The following is a 24,649-nucleotide window of genomic DNA, read 5'->3' as shown; positions in this document are numbered from 1 at the left end:
ATTTTTCTCTGATAAAATAGATTACAAAATTTTTTAAATTTATTTGTACTTTTTCTTTTGTGGGTAGAAATATATACAATTATATATGTTTCAGATCAGAAATAAAACCTGCTCCAACAGCACGACTTATTCTCTATGTTCCAGGCTGTGGTGCGGGACTCAAAGTACTGGCACGTGCTGTGAAAGATATTGTGTGCTCAACAGTAGGAGTCTTGTCTTTGTACCAATCTGTTATACACATGGAGACTTGTTCCGTACGGGGACTGACTGGAGCAACCTCCAAACGGGTGGGGGTGGGGGGAATTCTAATGAGAACCTGAATGTCCATCCCCCATCAGAATAATATCTCATTTGTTATCGTTAACACCAATTCTTCATCATATAGCTTAATACAGATTTAAAAAAATAAAAAAAAAAAAAAAAAAAAGAAGAGGAAACATCGGAAAAAAAAACTAAACTGGAAAAAAATTGCTATATCTCTAATAACTAACTAAATTCTTGAAATAGTGTTCACAGCACAATGAACATCAAAAATGTTGAGTATTAAAATAATATTTATCATTTATCTAGTTCTGATCAGGTCTTCTACTACAATCACATCCAGAGCTGCATTCACTTGCAAGTTTTCCCTAGGTTCACACGAGTGTTCGACTCTCCAACATTCCGGTCCACATGGGGACCCAAAAGACGGAGAGCCCGTCCACTAAAAAAAAACGGTTGCCTGTGAACCCCACAGACTAAAATGAAATGCAGGACTTTTCTCTCCACCAATTTTAGATGTAATCTACGGTGGGGTCTCCTACAGAGTCTTCAATGCAGATGTGAACCTTGTCTATCAGTTACTCAAGTGCTGCGAGATACGAAATGAAAAGTTGATGTGATCTTGCTCCTTTTGCACCACAACAAAGCAGACTCATATGGATCTCCTACAAAACAAGGATGTGGTTGACGAAGAGGTGACGAGGAACTATTGCCCTGGGACTGGGCAGTTTTTATGATGGCTTGAACTAATATGATAGCTATAAGTGCCATTACTGTGGAGTCTACCGCCATAAAATATATTCTTAACCTTGTATATGTTGTTATAGGGGGATCTTAGTTGGATAGTGATGATTATATATGTAAATATAAATAATCAAGTCAAATAGGCTTTATTGGCACGTCCGAATGGATATTTGGCATTGCCAGAGCTAGTAAAGTGGGGGGGGGGGTTTGGCGTCGAGGGGGAGAGTATGGGGGTGGGGGTGTGGCTGATTTGGGGTATAGCAGTCCATGGAGTCTCATCTTCCTCTTAGTAGGTGACTGCTATATGGGGAGGTGGGGTGGGGCGGGTGATTTGGGGTATAACAGTCCGTGGAGTCTCATCTTCCTGTAGACCTTCATGGGTTTTAAAATGGTTGTGTGACGGTCTCTCAAAATTATTAGTCCAAAAACTGTTTTGCAATGACTGAACTCACCTATTTATATGGGTTCAGATGGCTCTCTAACACCCTGACAACAGATGTCTAGGGAGAGGGAGCATTTGGATTTCAATTGCCCGAACCTTTTCTTCATCAGTTCCTACCAGACAGCTACTTTCACCCCTCTTCTGAGTCAACATACCCTAGTCCAGAATCCATGTGTAAAAGGAAGTAGGCAAGAGAGCCATCATAAAAACAAGCATTTGAAACACAGGCACCTCAGGTGTATGCCACACAGTGACTTTGGACATGCAACAAAGGTTGTGTTCTCAACAGTGCAAGTTAGAATTGTGAATATTGCTTTATTACGGGGGCCACACGGTGGTTCAGTGGTTAGCACTGCAGCCTTGCAGCATTGGGTCCTGGTGTTCAAATCCCACCAAGGGCAAAAAAAAACATCTGTAAGGAGTTTGTATGTTCTCCCCGTGTTTGCATGGATTTCCATCCCATATTCCAAAAAGACATACTGATAGGGAAAAATGTACATTGTGAGCTCTATGTGGGGCTCACAATCTACATTTAAAAAAAAAAAAAAAAAAAAAAGAATATTGTTTTATTACTACACGATGCAACCGCTACATATCAGCCACGCAAAAAAATAATAATAATCAAAAAATTCAGTTACAGGTATCAACTTTTTGTTCTAACTAACCAAGGCTATGTTCACACCTGAACCTGGATTCCGTTCGGTGTTTCCACCCCCAAAAATCTGCTTGAAGAATCTGAAGAATGGAGACCCAAACACAGGTGTGAACCTAGTGTAACTAAATCAAGTGCAACTCACTGTCAAATCACACCCTAAAATACTTGCGCAACTTCAATACAGTAGCAATTTACAGACAAAATATACACCTTTTTAGTCTCGTGTCCAAAGTAACCTATCTAGTATCTAAAGTATCTAGTGATTTTTATGGGGGATAGGGGAGGAAGAAGCCTCATTATTAGCCATCAACTTCCCACATCATTAAGAGCAGGCCTTGACCACCAGACAACTTGTATCGACCATTATATAGGTATTTTGTATTTTGCATCATTGTATAAGAAGTGAAATGGATGGTACTATCACACAATGGGCACAATACATGCAACTGGAATTTGGATACTATGGCACTATAAGGTAGTATTGTTCTACCATTGTATTAAACAGCTGTCACAATGCACTATCACTGGCATAGGATAGGTTTTGACAGGTGGGGCAGATCTTTGGACAGTCTTTATACTTACTTGATGGAATGGGATTATACTTTTAGATTGCATGTTGGAGGGTATGGAGTTAATTACACCTTAACTACACAAGGGCAAACTGATAAAAAAATTTTTTATGATAACCTAACCCTCAGTTCTTCAGCTGTTATAAAACTACTAATCCTAACATTTGAGCTTGCTGGGAGTTGTAGTTTCATAACAGCTGTAAATCCATAGGTTGTAATGGGATTTTGGCTCGTTTATACACTTTGGGACAGATTTATTAAGACTGGTGTATTGTACGCCAGTCTTAATAAAGGCCCTGCCTGGCACAGGAAAGCGATTTATAAAAACTCTGAGTCGTTCAAATCAGCTACACATCCCTTGCACCAGAATGGAGATCTACAGCAGTAAGGAACTGGCATAGTTTTTTTTTTTTCCTAATGTAGATTGTGAGCTCCACATAGAGCTCATACTGTACATTTTTCCCCCACTATCAGTATGTCTTTGGAATATGGGATGGAAATCCATGCAAACACGGGGAGAACATACAAACTCCTTGCAGATGGATTTTTGCCCCTGGCAAGATTTGAACACCAGGACTCCAGCGCTGCAAGGCTGCAGTGCTAACCACTGAGCCACCGTGTGTCCCCGTTCTTTTCATTATAATTCGCACCACAAAACTGGCTTGACATAATAAATATACCAGACTGAGGCATCGCCACCTCAGCCAACACTCTTCCCACATTCGATGGTGGTTGTGGAGCATGTCTGGAGGGCCTTGCGCTAAAAGAGAGATTGATAAATGTCCACCAAGCGCCTTGTCCTGTGGGATCTTGCCCTAACATATACCATTGTGATAGGGTTTAATCTGCAAAACTACTTGTACACCCACTAGCTGGCATTTGGATAATTCTACTGTATCTGCATCTGAATGAAGTTTTATCAGCGTTCAAATATTTGTAGTGTATGACAAGGAGTCCTTTACGTTAATGCGGCCACTTCTGACCTTCAACCACTCATGAGTCTTGGCGGACCTTCTCTTGGAGTGGTTTTAAGTCAAAGAATTGTGCAGAATACATTATACACTACTCTATTACTGGATATATCGCCCTTTGATTATTAGACAGGAACCAGAAGCAGAAGAGTTAATACAATGACACTGTCAAAAATGTGCTGTGTCTTTGTCTCAGTCATTGTGCTCTCAGTCCTGGCATTCATAAAATTCCTGCTCCCACCAGCTCTCCCTCCACAAGTCTTTGAGTACAGAGCTGCACAGACAAGCACGGCACATTTAATGCAGCCCACGTACATTCACATCCCATACTGTACGTGGGGTGAGATGCAGAGCTGTCGCCACTGGGATCCAGTACACTGGCCACTGTCATCTCATCCGAATAAAATCATCATTGGTTTTCACAGGATACAGGTATCATTCCTGAGGAGATCAGTCACATTCAACACTTTATTCTAAAAGTCACACAATGATTTTACAGATTTCATATTCTCTTTACTAAAGCAAACATTTCTCCTTGTGCCCTCTGCTGGATAATGGGGTGAAATAGCTGACAACTGCTGGGTAATACATTAACATGTTTATCACGTAACATGCACATTCAGCTGTTGGCCTAACAAAAAAATAATAATAATAATAAGGCACCACATCTGTACTGTATCAGTGCTCGCTACTATATAACTACTGTGTACAAAAACCTAGCTACTAAAATACTGACCCTTACATACTTGAATCTAACTACTATAATACCGCCCTTATGTACAAGAATATAATTACTATTAGACTGTCCTCTATATACAAGAATATAACTACTATAATGCTTACCCTATGTGCAAGACTATAATTACTATAATACTGTCCTTAATGTACAAGAATATAATTACTATAATACTGCCCCCATGTACAAGAACATTACAATAATACTGTCCTCTACATACTAGAATATTACTAACACTTTTCCTATATACAAGAATATAACTACTATAATACTGCCCCCATGTAAAAGAACATTACTATAATACTATCCTCTATGTATGAGAATATTACTATAACACTTTTCCTACGTAAAAGAACAATTACTGTAATACTGTCCTCTATGTACAAAAATATAACTACTATAATACTGCTCCCATGTACAAGAACATTCCAAAAGTACTGTCTTCTATGTACAAGTACATTACTACGGTATAATACTGCACTCTATGTATGAGATTATAATCACTATAATGTTGCCCCCCTATATACAAGAATAGAACTACTATAATATTTCATAAGAATGTAACTACTGTACTATTTGTCCCCAATGTACAAGAATATAGTTACTAAATGTAGTCTCTGAGGTAATAAATAACCACTGAATGCAGTTTGGATACAGCACAGTGAAAAGAAACTTTTATCAAGCTCTTAATAAAGGGGAGGAAGGAGTATAATATACATATTTTACACTAATATCTTCCAATGAATTCCAATGGAACTGATAACTCTTCCCATGAATTATCAATTCCAGACTAATGTTTCGAGACTCCCAACTTTCATATGTTAATGGAAATCGCTCCTTCCAAGCAGTGGCGTAACTACAGAGGTAGCAGGAATAGCGGCTGTCACAGGGCCCAGGACATTAGGGGCCAGGCGACAGGTGTTACCGCTGCATTTTTTTTTCTTTTCTTAATAGGCCGTTACCGGCTGAAATTACTCAAGCCGGTAACGGGCCCTATTTGCTTATCGATCCTGGCAGTGGCCCCCAAACATCTTTATTATACTCAGGGGTCTTTTCAGACCCCCAAGTATAATGATCGGAGGCCCAGGGGAGGTAAGGTAACATAAAAAACCGTGTTACTTACCTTTCCGGACAGGCTTCGGGCCTACTTCTGTGACTTCCCGGGTCATGTGACCTCCCAGGCGTCATTGAAGATGGCCGACACCACCAAGGACTGCAGCAAAGCCGGGGATAGGTAAGTAACATTGTTTTTTATGTTGGTATCCCCTCTCGGTCTCCGATTATTATACTCTCTGTATAATAATTGTTCATGGGTGTCCACAGTGGGGCATAATACTGTGTGCACAGGGGCCACTATGGGGCATAATAGAGAACGCAGGAATGCGGGGGGAAAGGGGAGGTTGGTCGGGGACTTAAGCAAGCATCAAGCGGGGTGGGGGGGCCCCGCTGTTCCTAGTTACGCCACTGCTTCATAGGATCAACACATTCAACAGCTAAAGTCTAGCATGTGTGATACAGTCTGCTGCAACACACTATTGTGGCCTATCATGTACATTACAGTCTACAACACAATACACTGCCTAACCGAACCCAAAGGCGCTATACTGCCTATTATGTATCACTGGGGAATGTCAATGTAACAATAGTTGGTGTCACTGTGTTACTAGTACTTGAGATTATGTAGAATAGAGATTAGTTTATCAGGCACTGACATTTTGCGTTTTTCTTGCTGATTCTCCATCTTCAAGGTGACTTCTGATTTACTTATCAAGTGCAGGAGCTGTGTCACTATATGTAATGAAGACATGATGTCAATGTGCTACCTTCATGATTTATGTATGGAAAAGTAACATAATATACTATATTTGAAGGGTTACACAGCTGCCTGTATATTTTACCCCTATAGCGCATGAAAAACAAGACAAGGGTCTAGAGCTCCATATGACTGTAAGCAGAGACAAATTCTTCCGTACAGGAACTGACTTTCTACAAAGGGGTGCAGTGTGGGGGGACAAAGCTAGTAACCACTTTGTTGTTTATTGTTGAGGGTATGGCAGTGCATGTTCATGGCGGTCAGGGACACTGTTCTGTTTTTACACATTACCTTCTGCTGCAGTATTGCTCAGGCATTTATAGGTTTTATACAGAACATCCATATTGCCACATCAATCTGCTTCACAGCCATTTAGTAAGAACTGGCCATATGTGAAGACATTGGGAGCAGTTGTCTGTAGCAACCACTCAGTTCGCAACTTCCATTTTACAACAGCAGGAATATGGTTTCTATTGGTAACACCTCTAAAAAAAAAAATTGTCTATTAACAGGGTATTAAAGTTAACTTATGCAACTCCAATAGAACTCTTGGAGGTAGGGGACCAAGTCCAAATGATCATGTATTATTTTAAGGGCTAGTAAGGACCCTCTCCACCGACTCTAGAAATAATTGTGCAGGGACTCAACCCAAGGATCCGGAAACCGGTTAAAAAAAAAAAGACCAAAAAAAAAAAAGCAAACAGAGTAAAAAAAAAAAAAGAGTAATCCTGTAAGGGCCCAATAATAGAGCCTGTCTCCATTTGTTAGAGGATACACTTCAGTGAGGTGTTCAGGGGTTATTAAGGTCCCACACATAACATAAGATGTCCAGACATTACAGTATGGCAGACTGTTCATACACCTGGCAGTAGTTGGGTGCTTGTATTCCCTGAATTACATGAACTGGACTGTAATAAATGATAGAGCAAAGAGGCCACTGACATAGTACCCCTTTAAATTCCTCGATGACATCTACCTACTGCAGACATATATGCCTGATGTGTAAACATCAACCAAAAAAAAAAAAAAAAAAAGGATATAGAGTACTGAATATTTATAAATCCCTACACATAACACTGCTTGTATCTCCGAAGTAGAAGAGTTGTCATACTCTGAGGGGTTAAAAGCATCTCTGGTAGATAAGTGTCCACATACCCCTGTGATCCCTGTACCAGGTGGCGATGAGAACTAGCTATTTACTCTGCAATCAATTGTTAACATTGTGCTGGGCCTAGAGATAGTTATGTCAATGGGGGAGGGTCAGCACCGACAGCCCCACCTGCAGTAGGACAGGCCAACTGTTACCTGCTCAATACATGTGCGTCCGGTTAGATTGGTATTTATGCCAGCGCTCGATGCGCACAGAAGAAAGGAGAACTAACTGAACTCATCAATCATATTAATACAAGGACTGACACAATAGTCATACTACTGGCTTTCAAGTTACAGGCCCAAAATCTGAGGTTGCACTACTGAGAGATTCTGATGGAAACATGTCCTTTTCTGATTTCCATCAGGAGTAGCGCGGTCATTGGGACCTTAGGCAGATCTAAATGATCTGGTAAATCAATATTCACACACAACAAGCAACATGTAGAAAATGAAGAAGTGGATGGCGATTGGTGACACAAGTGGGGTTTCATATTTACATTTTATTATGGAATATATATATATTATACACACTGTTCAAAAAAATAAAGGGAACACTCAAATAACACATCCTAGATCTGAATGAATGAAATATTCTCATTGAATACTTTGTTCTGTACTAAGTTGAATGTGATAACAAAATCACACAAAAATCATCAATGGAAATCAAATTTTTAACCAATGGAGGCCTGGATTTGGAGTCGCCCCCAAAATTAAAGTGGAGAAACACACTACATGCTGATCCAACTTTGATGTAATGTCCTTAAAACATGTCAAAATGAGGCTCAGTAGTGAGTGGCCTCCACGTGCCTGTATGACCTCCCTACAACGCCTGGGCATGCTCCTGATGAGGTTGCAGATGTTCTCCTCCCAGACCTGGACTAAAGCATCTGCCACTTCCTGGACAGTCTGTGGTGTAATGTGATGTTGGTGGATGGAGCGAGACATGATGTCCCAGATGTGCTCAATTGGATTCAGGTCTGGGGAACGGGCAGGCCAGTCCATAGCTTCAATGCCTTCATCTTGCAGGAACTGCTGACACACTTCAGACACATGAGGTCTGGCATTGTCCTGTATTAGGAGGAACCCAGGGCCAACCGCACCAGGATATGGTGTCACAAGGGGTCTGAGGATCTAATCTCGGTACCTAATGGCAGTCAGGCTACCTCTAGCGAGCACAGAGGGTCCAAAGCAATGCCACCCCACACAATTACTGACGCACTGCCAAAACAGTCATGTTGAAGGATGTTGCAGGCAGCAGGCTGTGAGCAGAACCTCCATCTGTGGACGTCAGGCCCTCATACTATCCTCATGGAGTCGGTTTCCAACCATTTGTGCAGACACATGCACATTTATGGCCTGCTGGAGGTCATTTTGCAGGGCTCTGGCAGTGCTCCTCCTGTTCCTCCTTGCACAAAGGCGGAGGTAGCGGTCCTACTGCTGGGTTGTTGCCCTCCTACGGCCCCTCCATGTCTCCTCGTGTGCTGGCCTGTCTTCTGGAAGCTCCTCCAGCCTTTGGATACCATGCTGACAGACACAGCAAACCTTCTTGCCACAGCTCACATTGATGTGCTATTCTGGATGAGCTTCACTACCTGAGCCACTTGTGTGGGTTGTAGAGTCCGTCACATGCTACCACGAGTGTGAAAGAACAACCAACATTCAAAAGTGACCAAAACATCAGCCAGAAAGCATTGCTACTGAGATGTGGTCTGTGGTCCCCACCTGCAGAACCCTCCTTTATTGAGTGTGTCTCGATAATTGCAAATAAGTTCCATCTGTTGTCTATTCCATTTGCACAACAACATGTGAAATTGATTGTCAATGTAGCTTGGAGTTCGGGCCCATTCTCACAAAGTAACGCGCTGCTCATTCTGACATGTAAACATGTGTCAGAGTGAGCGCTTCAAAACAGAATCCCACTGACTTCAATGGGTGCCGTCTTATGCGCGCTACACATTGAAGTCAATGGGATTCTGTTTTGAAGCGCTCACTCCGACACGTGTTTACTAGAGATGAGCGAACACTATTCGAAACAGCCGTTTCGAATAGCACGCTCTCATAGAAATGAATGGAAGCGGACGGCACGCAGACTTTGCCGCCAGCTGGCCGCTTAACCCCCCGTGCCGGCTTCGTCCATTCATTTCTATGGGAGCGTGCTATTCGAAACGGCTGTTTTGAATAGTGTTCGCTCATCTCTAGTGTTTACATGTCAGAATGAGCAGCGCATTACTTCATGAGAACAGGCCCTTACATTGTGTTGCTCAAGTGTTCCCTTTATTCTTTTGAGCAGTGTGTATATATATTTTCTCAAGTTTTCTTCTGTTCTGTCATAAAAACAAAAGAATGGGCGAAGCAATAAAACGGACCCTGAGGAATCCTGATGATCAGGGATTCTGTCAGACATCCGCTGTTAGGGTCCATTCAATGGGAGTCTTATTTTTACACGTGTAATTTTTACAATTGTATTTTGCCAAAATGAGCATGCATTTACTCCACGTGAATGGACCCTTACAATGCTGAATGAGAAAGTTGTGCTTGCAGGACTTCTATCCAAAATTTTAAAACAGACTCTTCACTGCAGTCTCTGAACAGAACTCACATCCAAATATGGTGTATATTAATTCACAGGATATATTCATAAATTCTGGCTTCCTATAGCTCTCTCTAGTGGTGGCTACAGGTAGATAATTTATTATTATCTCCATAGTATTGGAGCTATGCATCAGGAAAACTCAGCTCCCAACTGCTATGTTAGCACAGAATTTAGCAACTGCTGTGACAGGGATCCAGCGCTGTGTATTATTAGCTTCGAGCTAAACTGCCCAAAAAGTAGGACTGCCAGCCTGTCTCCTAGCTAATAACAGGGAGTGACAGATGACGAATAGAGAAAATCTATTGTTAATGATGACCAATTCACAGACCTGTTGTTCTGTACAGATACTAGGCTAGTCGCCATTCAGGTAAGAGGCCTTATATTGCAGCAACATTCTCCCTCCAGGGTGTGTGCAGATTTGTGGAAGAGAGGTGACATTTTAGAAGCCACAAGCATTCTGAAACTCCTACATGGTGAGGCTTCTTGAAAAATCTAGATTGGCTGTGATCTGTTTCAGGACATTTCTGACTGAAACTGGAAATACCAGTCCATGAGGCTGCCGTAGGAGCAGAACTTAAAGGGTCATTATCCACTGCACTTACATGTAACATGGCAGAAAAATACATGGATATTACACTACTCAGGACAACACCGTACAAGACGGCTTCCCATGGGCCCTACAGCTCAGGAGAGCACAGTTCTGCAGCTCTGTCTATTTAAAGACAGGAAAAGGGCAGTGGCACAGAGGATTTCAGGAGGGGCACATAATTATAACTATATATATAAAAATAACTAAGGCTTGGCCTGCGTATTAGACAGCTACCTGTTGGACAAGCCACCCAATTCTTCTCATACATATACATGCTCAGCTTGGGCTGAGAGTGCAAGGGTTCACTGTAAGGAGAGTGCCAGCATGGCAATAAGAACCGGCATCGTCAACAAATCACCTGTTATTTCTGGTATATTCAATACAGACATCACACATGTTTGATGCATCTTTAAATCTAAGGCCCTATTCACACGACCGTGAAAAAAGACTGTGTGTGTCTTTGAGAACAAGTACATTTCAGTAGGTCTATTTACATGTCGGGGGGGGGGGTCCACAGCTGTCATGCTCTATCTTTGTTCCTTTTCATGGACACAAGGACCCAATAGAGAATCAATGAATTCATTTTTAAAGGATTGAGATCATTTTTACGTTTGTTGAAAAAGAGGATCAATGAAATTCATCCTTTTTTCAATGACAGATAAAAATTTATGCAAAAAGGATGACACTCGTCCATCAAAAATGGATCATATGAAAACAGCCTTCAAAAACGGCAAGGACCGCTGCTCCATTCTCTTAAAGATCATCACTTTATCCCTATGCAAATAAGCAGAAAAGTGTTTTAGGGGCATGGCCTTGCATTTATGGGCTTCACTATCTCCTGCTGTTAACTGCTGCTCAGCTCCACCCAATAACTGTACTGTGCATGTCTGATGAAGCAAGCTGGTTACACATAGGGGAAGTATGTCATCATTAGCCGCAGATAGTAAAGCCCATTGATGGAAATCAACGCACCTAAAGCCCTTTTCTGCTCACTAGCATGGGGATAAAAGGTTTTACAAGAATGGAGCGGTCCAAAATAAGAAATACATCATTGTAGACTGTCGACAGCCCCTACAAGGCACTGTGATTTATTTATATCTCAATTTTGTGCTGACAGACTCCCTGTAAATGATACATTTTCACCAGCTTCTGCTGTAAAATTTTAAAAAAAATTGCTTGCAAAGCTGTTGTATCAAAGTTTGCTACTTTTGGCTTATATTCACTGCGGAAAACATGGATAGAAATCAGTGAGCTATAAATAAGGCTTTGGACTCCCATTGCTGCTGATATTAGTGAATAACGTCTTTCTAATGGTAATACACCCGATTCTGAAAATCTGGGCACGCACACCTGCCTACGACCTCAGAAACGCCTACTTTGTGGCTTATCTCACCATCACGTACACACCTGCAACCTTTGCCCAGAGACTCAACAGAGAGCGCCTTATCTCAGTCTTTTATATCATCCAGCGAGAATCCACATAGCGGTCAGACAAGCTCTACAGCATAGCATCCAGCAGGACTACACCCAGTTCAGCTCTGGCCGGATGCTCAGAGAACGCCACTAATCCAGGCGTATGACATCATTATTCATAGAATACACAATTATTCACAGTCAGGGCGCAGTACTACCATCTCCCACCCATTTTATTTTTGAAGTACATAGCAAAAATCCTGAATCTGCTAGGATACATTTGGAAACTGCATAAATAACTTCACAATTGTAGTACCATGAACAGTGACGTACCTCCACGACAATGCTAAAGTACATCATCAGTCCCTAATTGTGCTAACCAATTTGTCCAGTTTAGGAATGCAGTTCTGGATGCCACTAAAATATAAGATATTATGTAACAGAAGATCAGATCGTTGACGTAAAGGTAGTATGTGTGATTGTGCGGATGCTTTCCTTCAGCAGCAGACACATTATAGGTTATCACATTAGTTCGGATTTGGAACTAAAAACATTCCTACCCACACATTTTGTTTTGTGTTTCTGTTTTACAGTTACAACTCTTTTGTAATAACAATATAAGCACATGCTGCCCTCTGTAAGCCGTGCAAACAGCTGATGAGAACATCTAATAATGTATGTACTGTATATATAACACTGCATTACAGCAGTCACACTGAGCAGCTTTGCCACCAATAAGCTCTATGTTAAATGTTTCATATTGCTTGTCAGTCAAGCTTTCCCAGAAGAAGACGTAACTGTGCCCTCCTGTTTCAGTGTCCGCAAGGCCACAGAGTGCCCCCGCGGTCAGGTTTAGTAACCGGCTGGTGACATGGTTCAGATCAGTGTGTGTAATACTGAAAGCAGAAGTTCTGGCCAGATGATACCCAGCATTCACTATGGTGTCATGAACACAAATCACACGATCACTTAACCCCCTTTCTTCATTCCTCCATAGACATGGCCATGGGTTATATAGTTAGTTTGTACAGGATGTCACAGACTATAGTGTCAAGGTGTCATGCATGCAATATAACACTGTTCTATGTCCTTCAGAGCAAGAGATACTCCTAGTAGCTGCACTCTCTCCCTCAAGACTCCATATTCACAGTGATGATCCTTCATTGACAAGACTTCCGCAATTCATCTTGGTATGCTGGATATCAGCTTCTGGGCCAAATCGGGACTGATGACAAGCCTTCCTTACCTATTCAGTGCTTGTAGTTTATCACAATTTCAGGTTTTGTTTGTCCATCTGCTTTTTGAGGATGAACCACAGGTTCACAATGGGATTGAGATCTTGGGCAGTTTCCTGGCCATGAAACTAAAATTTCCGATGTTTTGTTACCAAGTTTAACAAGATGTGCCTTGCGAAATGGTGTTCCATGATACTGGAAAAAGCATTTTTCATCATGAAGGTGCTCCTGGAGGGCTGAGAGAAGTTCTTGGCATGTTTAGATACCATTCTTTGTTCATGGCAGTGTTCATGGCAAAATTGACTCCCTGCACTGATGTTTTTTTTAAAGGTGCTCCAGCAATACACTCCAGTCGTACAGAAAAACTGTAGACCCATCAGGTTACCATTCAGAAGTAAGAGGGCTGACTGTCTGGTTATTCTTGTTTCTCTGCTCCAGGTTTCGATGAAGATTGAAACATTACACTCACTGAACACTTCAGACACCAAAACATAGGAAAAGAAAAAAAAAAAAAAAAAAAAGACAAGGACCAACACCTCAAATATAACCTCCAGCAACAGTGTGTTCCTAAGCCACTGTATGTGTGACATGGGGGAAGGGGATTTATTAAGATGGCCATTGTATAACAGGAGCAATTGAGATGTGCAAAGTTTATTAAGAGAATCTGGAGCATCTTCCAGCAGTCAGTGTTCCAGAACAGTTAGTCTATGAACCGGTGTAGATTTGTGTTATAATTTACAGTTTATGGCGTAAATCATAGTAAATAAGTCATCATGCCCCTCGTTCACTCACCTACTGTCTGGAAAAGTGCTGCAGGGGGCGCAGCATGGCAAAAGATCACAAATATTTAGCAGAAAATCAGACTTTCTCAAAAAAAAGGGGGCATTCACACAGAGTAACGCAGTGCTGATTCTGCCACGATAAGTCACGGCAGAATCAGCACTGATAAAAAGACTCCCATTGACTTGAATGGGTTCAGTTTAACACGCGTAACACATTGAAATCAATGGAAGGCTTTTTAACCCATTGAAGTCATTGAACCCATTGAAGTCAATTGGAGTCTTTATCAGTGCTGATTCTGCCGCAAGGTATCCTAGCAGAATCAGCGCCGCGTTACTCTGTGTGAATGATCCTAAAGTGGAAACTTAAAAATGGTATCATTTAAGTGGGAGCTGTGGTTGAAGATGTTATATTGGTGTCAAAGTATCTAACAAGGAAATTACTGCCGCTAAATAACTCCTAAGGTTAATGTGCCATGTGACCAATGCAACTCTGCTGATGCCCTCCTCTCAGTGAACCAAATGAGGAGAGGGCATAATGTGGCACCCCAGTTCCTATTCTTCTAATGGAGGTATTTTCTCAGTACATATGTGTGACCTATCTTCAGTATGAAATGGCTTGGGTTACCTTTAAAAGGATTCCCACACAAATAGGATGAACAGGAAATAAGTATTTATATAAAGTAACGCTGACACCAAATTAATTATTAATATATTAGTGTTCAGTGCTTTATGGGACAATGAAGTAAAGGTCATATACACATCACTGTGACTGGGCAATAAGTGCAGTGCCACCCATGTGGACTTTCTTCTCTAGATTACATTCAGTAAAATTGATGATCCGATCATAAGAACTTCTAATCTATACCTGAGCCTACCAGCTTCCTGCAAATTCACCGCTGTTCATGACGACATCACATGTACAGAGATGGATCTGCCTAGGATTCTGCAGTGGACTGGACAGGTGGTTAAAGGGGTTATCCACTTAATATTAAGAGACACATTTTATGGTTGGCATAAATGAAAATTTCTATAGTTTTCCAAATTTACTTTCTGTATCAATCCTTCACAGTTTTCTAGATCTCTGCTTTGATTTATATCCACTGGGAGTAAACCGAATGAATGACAGTCTATGGTCTTGTGATGGATAGGTGCACAGCTCGTTACCAAACAGCTCTAATTACTGTACTGTGACTATAACGAGCTTTGTGTTCATCCTTCACATGACCATGGACTAAGTTATTAATTGGAAGTAAAGAATGAATGACAGCAAGCAGAGATCTAGAAAACTGTGAGGCGCTAATAACCAAAATATATTGGAAAATCGGAGAACCTTTCATTATACAAACAATACTTGTCTCTCAATATTGGCCTGAAACTGGACAGCCCCTTTAAGCATCTATGTGGCCCACTTAGAGAGCTGTAGCTTTTGTTAGGAGTCCTGTGGGGCTCAACAACCACTTTATTAGAGATTTCAGCTGTGTTTGAATTAGGGCTCGTTCACATCTGCGCCCGGTCTCCGTTCATGCAGGTTTCCGTTTCCTGCACAAAACTGAGCAGGAGACGGAAACCTGCAGGACTCTTTCATACCCATTCATTTGAATGGGTTTGAAAGATGTTCGGCCGTGAGCGCCGGTGAGTGTTTTATGCTCTCCGGCGCGAAATTGTTTTTTTTAAGTCGGACATGCAGTACTCTGTGTCCGGTTTACAAAAAAACGGTTTCGTGGCAGAGAGCCTAAAACGCTCATGGTCGGACCCGGTCTGGCAGCTTTCCGTCTTCTGCATGCAGAAGACGGAAAGCTCAGAACGGACTCCGGGCGCTAGTGTCAATAATAGATATTTCAGACTAGTCTCAGGAGTAGAATTCTATACAACAGAAAGTGCTTTTTTTTTTTTTTTTTTTTTTTTAATGTAGATTGTGAGCCCAACATAGCGCCCACAATATACATTTTTTTCCCCTATCAGTATGTCTTTTTGGAATATGGGATGGAAATCCATGCAAACACGGGGAGAACATACAAACTCCTTGCAGATGTTTTTTTTTGCCCTTGGTCGGATTTGAGCACCAGGGCTCCAGTGCTGCAAGGCTGCAGAGCTAACCACTGAGCTACCGTGTGACCCCAACAGAAAGTGCTTGAGGGAAATACCTCTCGCATACACACTTACATTATCTTTAATGACAGAAGGTAAGATAGTCAGAACACCCTGGAACCTGCACATCAGCATCTGTCACAGTGAGATCAAGAAGAAGAAGCAGAATATTTGTCACCTTTGACAGAGATTCCACCTAACCACCATACGACTAAGGCTGGATTCACAATAGCGTCAAAGTCACCAGAGATTGTCAAAAGTCACCAGAAGAAAAAGTGCTTGGAGTCCGACTTTCCCATCTAACGGTTTCAGTTTAAAAGAGTGGACACCAAACTGGTCCCAGTATAGTCAATGGGGTCTGTCTGGCACCATTAGTGTCCACTATTGTTATTTCATGTTCATTTGTCCATTGCTCTGGTCCTCCAATGGACTGTCGCAAAATTGAACATAGCATAACCTAGGTAAGAGAGGTCTTATTAAATTCTCTATGACAGCGATCTCCTACCTGTGGCTCTGAAACTGATGTGAAACTACAATGGCCAGGCTTCAGCTATCAGAGCATGCTGTTGTAGGTTTTGCACAGTTGGAGCTTACTGCTCTATATGCAGTCACTTTTCTTGGACTCCAGGATATCCATGACTGGAATCCAAGGAAGGTCAACAAAAACATTGTTACTTTTGTTCCAAAACCAGTCCCACACCCATCATGGTGTATGACTGACTGCAATGGAGCTCAGCTACAATTGCAAACTCACCCAGTGAACAGGTGTGGCATTACTTATAGAACAAAGCAGCCATGTTTTTCTAATCCTGGACATCCCTAATAACATTCACCTTTCCCAATCCTATGTGACCTTATAGCCATACCAGAGCATATGGCTGCACCTAATCCTTCACCTTCCTGCAGATTAGAGCCCTAGAAGCAGGTATGGTCAACAAAATAAAAAGCCTTGCTGTTTTAAATTAATTTATTAAAGGGGTCCTCCATGTTCATCCACATGGTCCCATTTAGATACGAGCCTTCAGAGGTACTCCCACACCTGCACAAGTAACATGGAAACTAAAGGATTACAAAACAGATTCTTCTTTTTGTGGACTAACAGGAAATTATGCCCCTAGGGTCAAATATTCCATGTGTGAGGGTAAGTTCACACGGAGTAAAATGGAGTGTATTTCGGAGTGTAATTTTTACACGTGTAAAAAATTTACACGTGTATTTTGGAATGTTTTTTTACACGTGGCGTTTCAGTAGCGTTTACGGAGCGTTTTTTGGAGCATTTACACGTGTAAAAAAACCGCTTCAGTAAATGCTCCAAAAAACGCTCCGTAAACGCTACTGAAACGCCACGTGTAAAAAAAACACTCCAAAATACACGTGTAAATTTATTACACGTGTAAAAATTACACTCCAAAATACACTCCATTTTACTCCGTGTGAACTTACCCTTGAGTTTGCATAAGGATACACTGATGGCGGATTTACCCCTATATTCAGTAGAATTAAGATGCATCACACAGTAATGGATTCAGATGTCGTCAAGCACCCAGTCTAAACCAAGCCCTTCATTGTACCCTACAGACCAGAGGCATTGCTAACAATCAGGGGTTGCACTAGAGAAATAAAGCTTTGGCTTTCCAAACTGGTCATCACTGCCAGTAGTCAAATTTTTATGACATTTAGCCTCCGTTCCCACTGAGTAACGCGCCGCTCATTCTAACACATAAACACATGGCAGAGTGAGGCGCTTTAAAACAGATCCCATTGACTTCAATGGGTGCCAGCTTACGCGCGTATCACATTGAAAGCAATAGGTAAAAAAAAAACCTCCCATTGACTTCAATGGGTAGCGCGCGTATGCTGGCACCCATTCAAGTCAATGGGATCTGTTTTTTACACCACTCACTCTGAACGAGTTTTATGTTCAGAATGAGCGAGCGTGAACTCTGTGTGCACGCTCCCTAAGTGTTTTTCACAAACATTCTTCCTGATAAATGCCTGCAATGCTGAGTCTAATAAGGCTACATTTATCAGTGAAGGGAAGCGTGAACTTGTGCTGCAATATACCAACAATCAGACTTAAAAGGGCCTTCTGGGGTTCTGATACGGATGACCTGTCCTTAGAAAATAGATTATTGGGGATCCAACACCTGTTTAACCACATATTCAGCTGTTTGTAATGGACAGTGACCACACTTCATTGGTCACTTGCTGCATCTAAATGAATGAGACTAAGCTTCAATGCTCCTATGAATTCTAAAAACTGATGTGTAAGGGTGTCAAGAGTCAGATCCTCACCAATCTGATACTAATAACCTAAGGCTAAAGCCCCATGTAGTGGCCCACAGGAAAAAAAAAAAAAAAAGCACTGTCGGAAAAACCTCAGCAGGATTTTCTGCTTCAGTTATATGGACAGTGAAATCACCAGTGTTTCTGTAGCTATAATTGACATGCTGCGATTTCCAAAACCGCGATGGTATACTACTGGTATTTTTCTGCATGGGGTTTGCTAGAATCCCATCCACTTTGCTGTGACTGTAAAACACAGAACTACAGCAAACCGTGGAATTTATGCCACAAGGAGCCCTGGCCTCAAGGATAGTTTGAGATCACAATTTTGCTGCGTTTTTTTGAGCCAATGTCAGAAATGGCTTTAAAAGGAATGGAAAATATAAAGAAAATACTTAGAGGTTTCCCTTCTGTTAAAATTACTTCTGACTTTGGCTCAGCAAAATCTGCAACCCAAATTGCTGTTTTTCCGCAACGTGGGGCCTTAGCCGCATAGATGGTACAAACTTGAGGGTGCATTATCTCTATTATCTACATAGTCATCTATTACCCTACTCCACTTTTTTTTTTTTATATATATACAAGAAAAGTCACAAGCGAAGAGTAGTAAACGGAAAAGGGAATGTAGATTGGGACATGGCATGGCTAGGTCCATTGGCCCTTGCACATTTGTCATAATTAATCATCTTAAATCTATGTCAGCTATGTGAACAGGTCTTGGTCAGGAAGAATTCTTTGCAGGTGGAATCTGCTTCAAAAAACACCTCGCAACTCTCTTATTGATTTCATTGGGAGTCACTAGCAGATTTTTTTTTAGCAGATTTTTTTTTTCCCAAAGGAGGATTACACCTCAAAATCTGCCTGCAAAAAACTGTGAACATACCCTAAAGAGGATCACTGAGTACAAAAATGTAAATGACACTTGATTCCTGCTGTGCCCCTGAAAATTTGGCATTTTTTAAATTCATCCACCCTTTCAAAAGATATGGCCCCAGTAGGTTATATGTAAGTTAGCTCTTATATTCCAAATGGGCAGTCACCGTTTTGTTAAAGATTACTGCCCACTTGGTGAGTGAGAGCTAATTCACATATAATCTTCCAGGGGCCATTTGAATGAGTGGATTTTTATATTTAAAAAAATGCCAAATTTTTCAGGGGCACAGCAGGAATCAAATGACATATGTCATTTAGCATTTTGTACTGGGTGACAGGTCGTCTTTGAATGAAAAGACTACATGTATGCTGTTGCAGGTTCATTGACCTGTATGTAGATGCCTCTGGTTAGCTATGCTCTGCAATGACCTGATCACATGTTGACAACTTTTATCATCCTGAATTCCTATGGAGCTAAAGCAAAAAAAAAAAAAAACAAGACATAACTGGAATAACTGGTGGCTCGAGAAATCCAAAGCTGTTTTTTTGCCATATAGCCAATGACATAAACAATTAGTGTTATGTAGTTGGTGTGTGTCACATTATGGTGATCTCTTACTCCATATTGCTTGCCCATGCCCAGGTGTATTTGTGATTGACAAGGCTCACACCCACACGCACATACAGTAAGCCCTGCAGCCGCACCCATCAGTCACAGAAAGCACTTTCACCTCTACTATACGTGCTCACCTGCTTTATGAACCTCAAACTGTACTACACTATCGTGACTGGACTGAGTATCCTCCACCTTGATGTCATGTCTGGAGCTCTTTTTCGTATCCACACACACACACTTCTCATCTCTGTATTCTGCCTCAAGCTCTACTGAAAAACCTTTCCATCCCATCACCAGCCAAAAGCTCTCCTGCGTAACCCTAACCACCGCGTAAAACTCTTCTGAGAATATCAATCCCCTATCCCTGTATCTTTCCTAGACAACTTCTGGGTATTCTATAATTCTCCAGTTTGCAGCTCTTCTGTATTAACCCCTTTCCGAGGGAGAGTCCTGTGTCCTTCCTGAAGCCCTCCTGCATACTCTGCTATTTTCTTTTAGTTTTACAGTCTCCACTTACCTGTACATGGTAGCTAGTTCCTCCCTAGAGCTGTGTCTATACTACTTTGTACACCAAATGAGGACTCCATATGAAGCCGGAATACATGAGATTACATAAAGCAGTTCAAGGATAAAAACACCAATATATGAATTAATATTAAGTATGGATAAGGCTATATTCTGGGGCCAGTTACACCCTACCAGCGGCCATGACAAGTAATCCAATAACCGACACACTGCGGACACACCCATTGCCACCAAAATCACAACTTCATCTCGGGAAGACATTATACAGATGATGGCTGTGTCCTACAGACATTTCTGATAGGTACGACTACAGCACAAACTGCTTTACTCTCCAGGGACACGACAGGGACACTGACAGCTGCAGCCCAAAAGAGGACACCATCTGTACAGATGACATTGTTAGAGACAATGTACGGAATTCAGGTCTTAAAGAGAATATTGCTGGTACTACCACTACATAATACTGACTGCCCCTACATACAAATAACACAATAGATACACCTTGACGTCATAGTGATTTGGAGGGGATATCACAGAACAAGCCCCACTATATACAGCATTTACAGGAGTGTTCCTCTATACGTGACAGAGAAGTTGCACCAGTATATGGCAGTTACAGGTGTGGTCTCCTATAAAGATGATAAAGTAGGTCCTACCATCCAGCAGTTACCAGTACAGTCCCTTAGAGATCTAACAGTGTAGGTCCTGCTATATAACAGTTACAGTTCCTATACATATGCTAGAGTAGGTCACTATATACAGCATTTACAGGTGTAGGTCCCACCAATGTAGAACAATTACAGGTACAGTTCCCTACAGATATAACAGGTCCCATTATAAAAGAGTTACAGCTGCTATCCCACCAAACATCCAAGTCACAGGTGCAGTCCTCTATAGATATGATAGAGTAGATCCCAATATATGGCAGTTACATGTGTGCTCCCCTATAGATATGATAAAGTAGTGCTACTACACAACAGTTCCCTAGAGAAATAACAGTGTAGGTCTCACTATAGAACAGTTTCAGTCGTCATAGATATGATAGAATGTCCAACTATATACAGAATTTACAGGTGCTTTCCTCTACAGATGACAGAGTAGGTGTCACCATACAGATCAGTTACAAGTACAAGTTCTCGAGAGATATGATGGAGTAGGTCCCACTATATACAGCACTTAGCGGTGTAGTTCCCCAGACAGTCCCACTATATACAGCACTTAGAGGTGCGCTCATCTATAGATGACAGAGTATGTCCCACCAATATACAGCACTTACAGGTGTAGTTCCCCAGACAGTCCCACTATGTAAGAGTTACAGTACTCATAAATATGACAGAGTAGGTCCCACTATATACAGCACTTAGCGGTGTAGTTCCCCAGACAGTCCCACTATATACAGCACTTAGAGGTGCGCTCATCTATAGATGACAGAGTATGTCCCACCAATATACAGCACTTACAGGTGTAGTTCCCCAGACAGTCCCACTATGTAAGAGTTACAGTACTCATAAATATGACAGAGTAGGTCCCACTATATACAGCACTTAGCGGTGTAGTTCCCCAGACAGTCCCACTATATACAGCACTTAGAGGTGCGCTCATCTATAGATGACAGAGTATGTCCCACCAATATACAGCACTTACAGGTGTAGTTCCCCAGACAGTCCCACTATGTAAGAGTTACAGTACTCATAAATATGACAGAGTAGGTCCCACTATATACAGCACTTAGCGGTGTAGTTCCCCAGACAGTCCCACTATATACAGCACTTAGAGGTGCGCTCATCTATAGATGACAGAGTATGTCCCACCAATATACAGCACTTACAGGTGCAGTTCCCCAGACAGTCCCACTATGTAAGAGTTACAGCTGAGATCCCACCATACATAGCAGATACAGGTGCGGTCCCATAGACATATGACAGGTGTACCCCCGATAGATAGATGTCTCCATCCCGCGTCCTCTCACCTGCTGTGCCGCCTCCTCCGGTTCCATCTCTCCCACATAATACTGTTCTAACCAGCGCAGCGCATTGTCCGAGTGCCGGTGTGGGGGTCCGTCCAGGTCCGCTTGGATATCAGTGCCGGCTCGGTCCTGTAGAAGCTGCTCCCCACCAGGATGAAGCTTGACGAAGTTGGACACATCATAGACGCTGCTCCCCCGGAGGAGCCAGCAAGCGCCCGCGGAGCACTTGTCCCGGAGCTCGGCGGCTGTTACCCGGCGCGCAGCCATAGACCGTGAGGTAAAGCAGAGTGTCCTGGTCAGCAGCGCCCGCAGAGTCACCCTCCGCCGCCTCATCTGCATATCATTCAATATTCATCTGCGGGGCGAGAAGAAGGCGGGGACTAGCGGAATGTCTAACAAGGCAGCTATGTGGAAGCGCACCCGCTCTCTGTACTGCCCTCTAGAGGACGAGGCGCCGCGCTACAACTGTCCTGCTGCTCACATAACGTAACTTGGAGAGTGAGGAGGAGAAGCTGCACTACTGCCCCTGCTCAGTGCTCACACAGTTATTCAGGAGATTCCCTTTAAGAATCAGCAAGGAGAGGCTGCAGGGTAGTGAAGGAAGAACACACAGGAGCTCTTGTTACTGCTGACTGCTGGAGACAAACTTCTAGATGCCCTAAAATTATAGTATCAGATGAGTGGGAGATTTCCTAGAGTAAATCCACATGGTGCAGTAATGCCGCCACTTTTCCAAGTCATTAACCCCTTCCTGCCAGTGACATTTTTTATTATTTTCATTTTTGACTCCCCTCATTCCATACCCCAGAATTTTTTTATTTTTCCGTTCTCAGAGCCATATAAGGGCTTAATGTTTGCGGGATATATTGTTATTATTCTGTACAATGTCCTGGGAAGCTGTATGTGTTGCACAGTAATATATTACTTTTATATGTATTCTAGGGAAGGGGGTTAATTAGAATTTAGGTTTTTTGTTTTATTATATTTTTTAAAACTTTTTTTTTTAGGGGGCTTGAACCTACAATCATTTGATTGCAAGTCCCATAGACTGCACTACAACTGTAGTGCAGTCTATGGGATATTCGCTACATAGCGATTGAGGCTGGTCATAGACCAAACTCTATAGCTATAATGCTATGACAAGTCTGAGAGACTTCATATAAGGGTCCCAAATGTCAGAAGAACAGATCGGTTCCCATGATCTCGCCGCGTAGGAGCCAGCTTGCATCAGTAAATGTACAGAGGCCATTTTTCGACTTAGGGTGGGGGGGGGGATACTGTCCTGCAATGCCTGCGATCAGGATGAACTCTGATTGCAGACAGTGGAGACCCGGTTGCAATGGCGGCCACAATGCAGGAGAGTGGCTGCCATCTTTAAAGGCCTGGCATCCACTGTACCATAATGGTGGATGTCAGGAAGGGGATAACTAACTTGCCTCATTGGACATTATTTAACATGCACTCCTTCCCCCCAGACTTCCCTGGACCCTCCGTCATTAACCTGTCCTCCTCAATGGCCCCTCAGACATTATAATGTTCCCCTAATGTTGCCCCCACAGTATATATATGGTGCCCACAGGACAATAGATGAAATAAAATTTAAAAAAAAAACAAAAACTAATACCTTTCCCAAGTCTACTTCTGCTCTCTTCTGTCTCTGAGGTTTCAAGGAGCAACAGGTGTGATGTAAATGACAACACCGCATCACGTATACATCTCCCAAGACTGTGGAAGCAGAAACAGGGGTGACCCACACTCACTACCTAAAACAGCATTCTAAATGCATGACTGTCTCACTATTTCAAGGGGGCCCCGACTACCATAGGGTTCAGTGCAAGTGCACGATTTGCCCTGCATGCAAACAATGCATATTATGCATGGATTTACATGTGGACAATCCACAGTAGCATTTAGATGAGTTACAACCATAAAATATATTTATCTTAGATCTATTGGCTAGAGGATAAATTGATTATCGGTGGGGATCTGACTGCCGAGAACAGTGGATGTCTTGTCCTACATTCAGCCAGGCTGCATTCAGGGTAAATCCACAACAGGGGTAAAACACCCCCTTCTCCGGATATGTAGGGGTCTTAGCAGTCAGGCCCCCACTGATTAACAGTATATCCTGTATGCAATGGATACAGTATAAATATATTTCATGGCATAACCCCTTTAAGTCAATGAGATTTTTTTCAACACTGTATACGGTGTTTGCACAGTATTGTTTGGATTCTAAAATCTACAACTTCATCTGGCGCGTGACTTTTCGTTCCGCTGGCAGTCGGCGTCATTTAAATACCTCGGGATATATATCCCCCCGGACCCTTCCCACCTTTT

General features: G+C 42.2%; 1 protein-coding gene across 1 annotated transcript in view; it reads right to left on the bottom strand.

The window, feature by feature from the left end:
- FA2H (fatty acid 2-hydroxylase) overlaps positions 1 to 22,648 on the bottom strand; it is a 38,835-nt gene extending 16,187 nt beyond the window's left edge. Inside the window, exon 1 of the mRNA XM_075282079.1 lies at positions 22,313 to 22,648. Within this exon, the coding sequence (XP_075138180.1) occupies positions 22,313 to 22,648 (336 nt within the window). The remainder of the gene's footprint in view (positions 1 to 22,312) is intronic.
- Between the last annotated feature and the right edge of the window lie 2,001 nt (positions 22,649 to 24,649).

This window comes from Leptodactylus fuscus, chromosome 7 (genome assembly GCF_031893055.1).
Source record: "Leptodactylus fuscus isolate aLepFus1 chromosome 7, aLepFus1.hap2, whole genome shotgun sequence".
NCBI classification, from domain to species: Eukaryota; Metazoa; Chordata; class Amphibia; order Anura; family Leptodactylidae; genus Leptodactylus; species Leptodactylus fuscus.
Note: the sequence above shows the minus strand (reverse complement) of the source record. Positions and strands in the feature narration are given on the sequence as shown.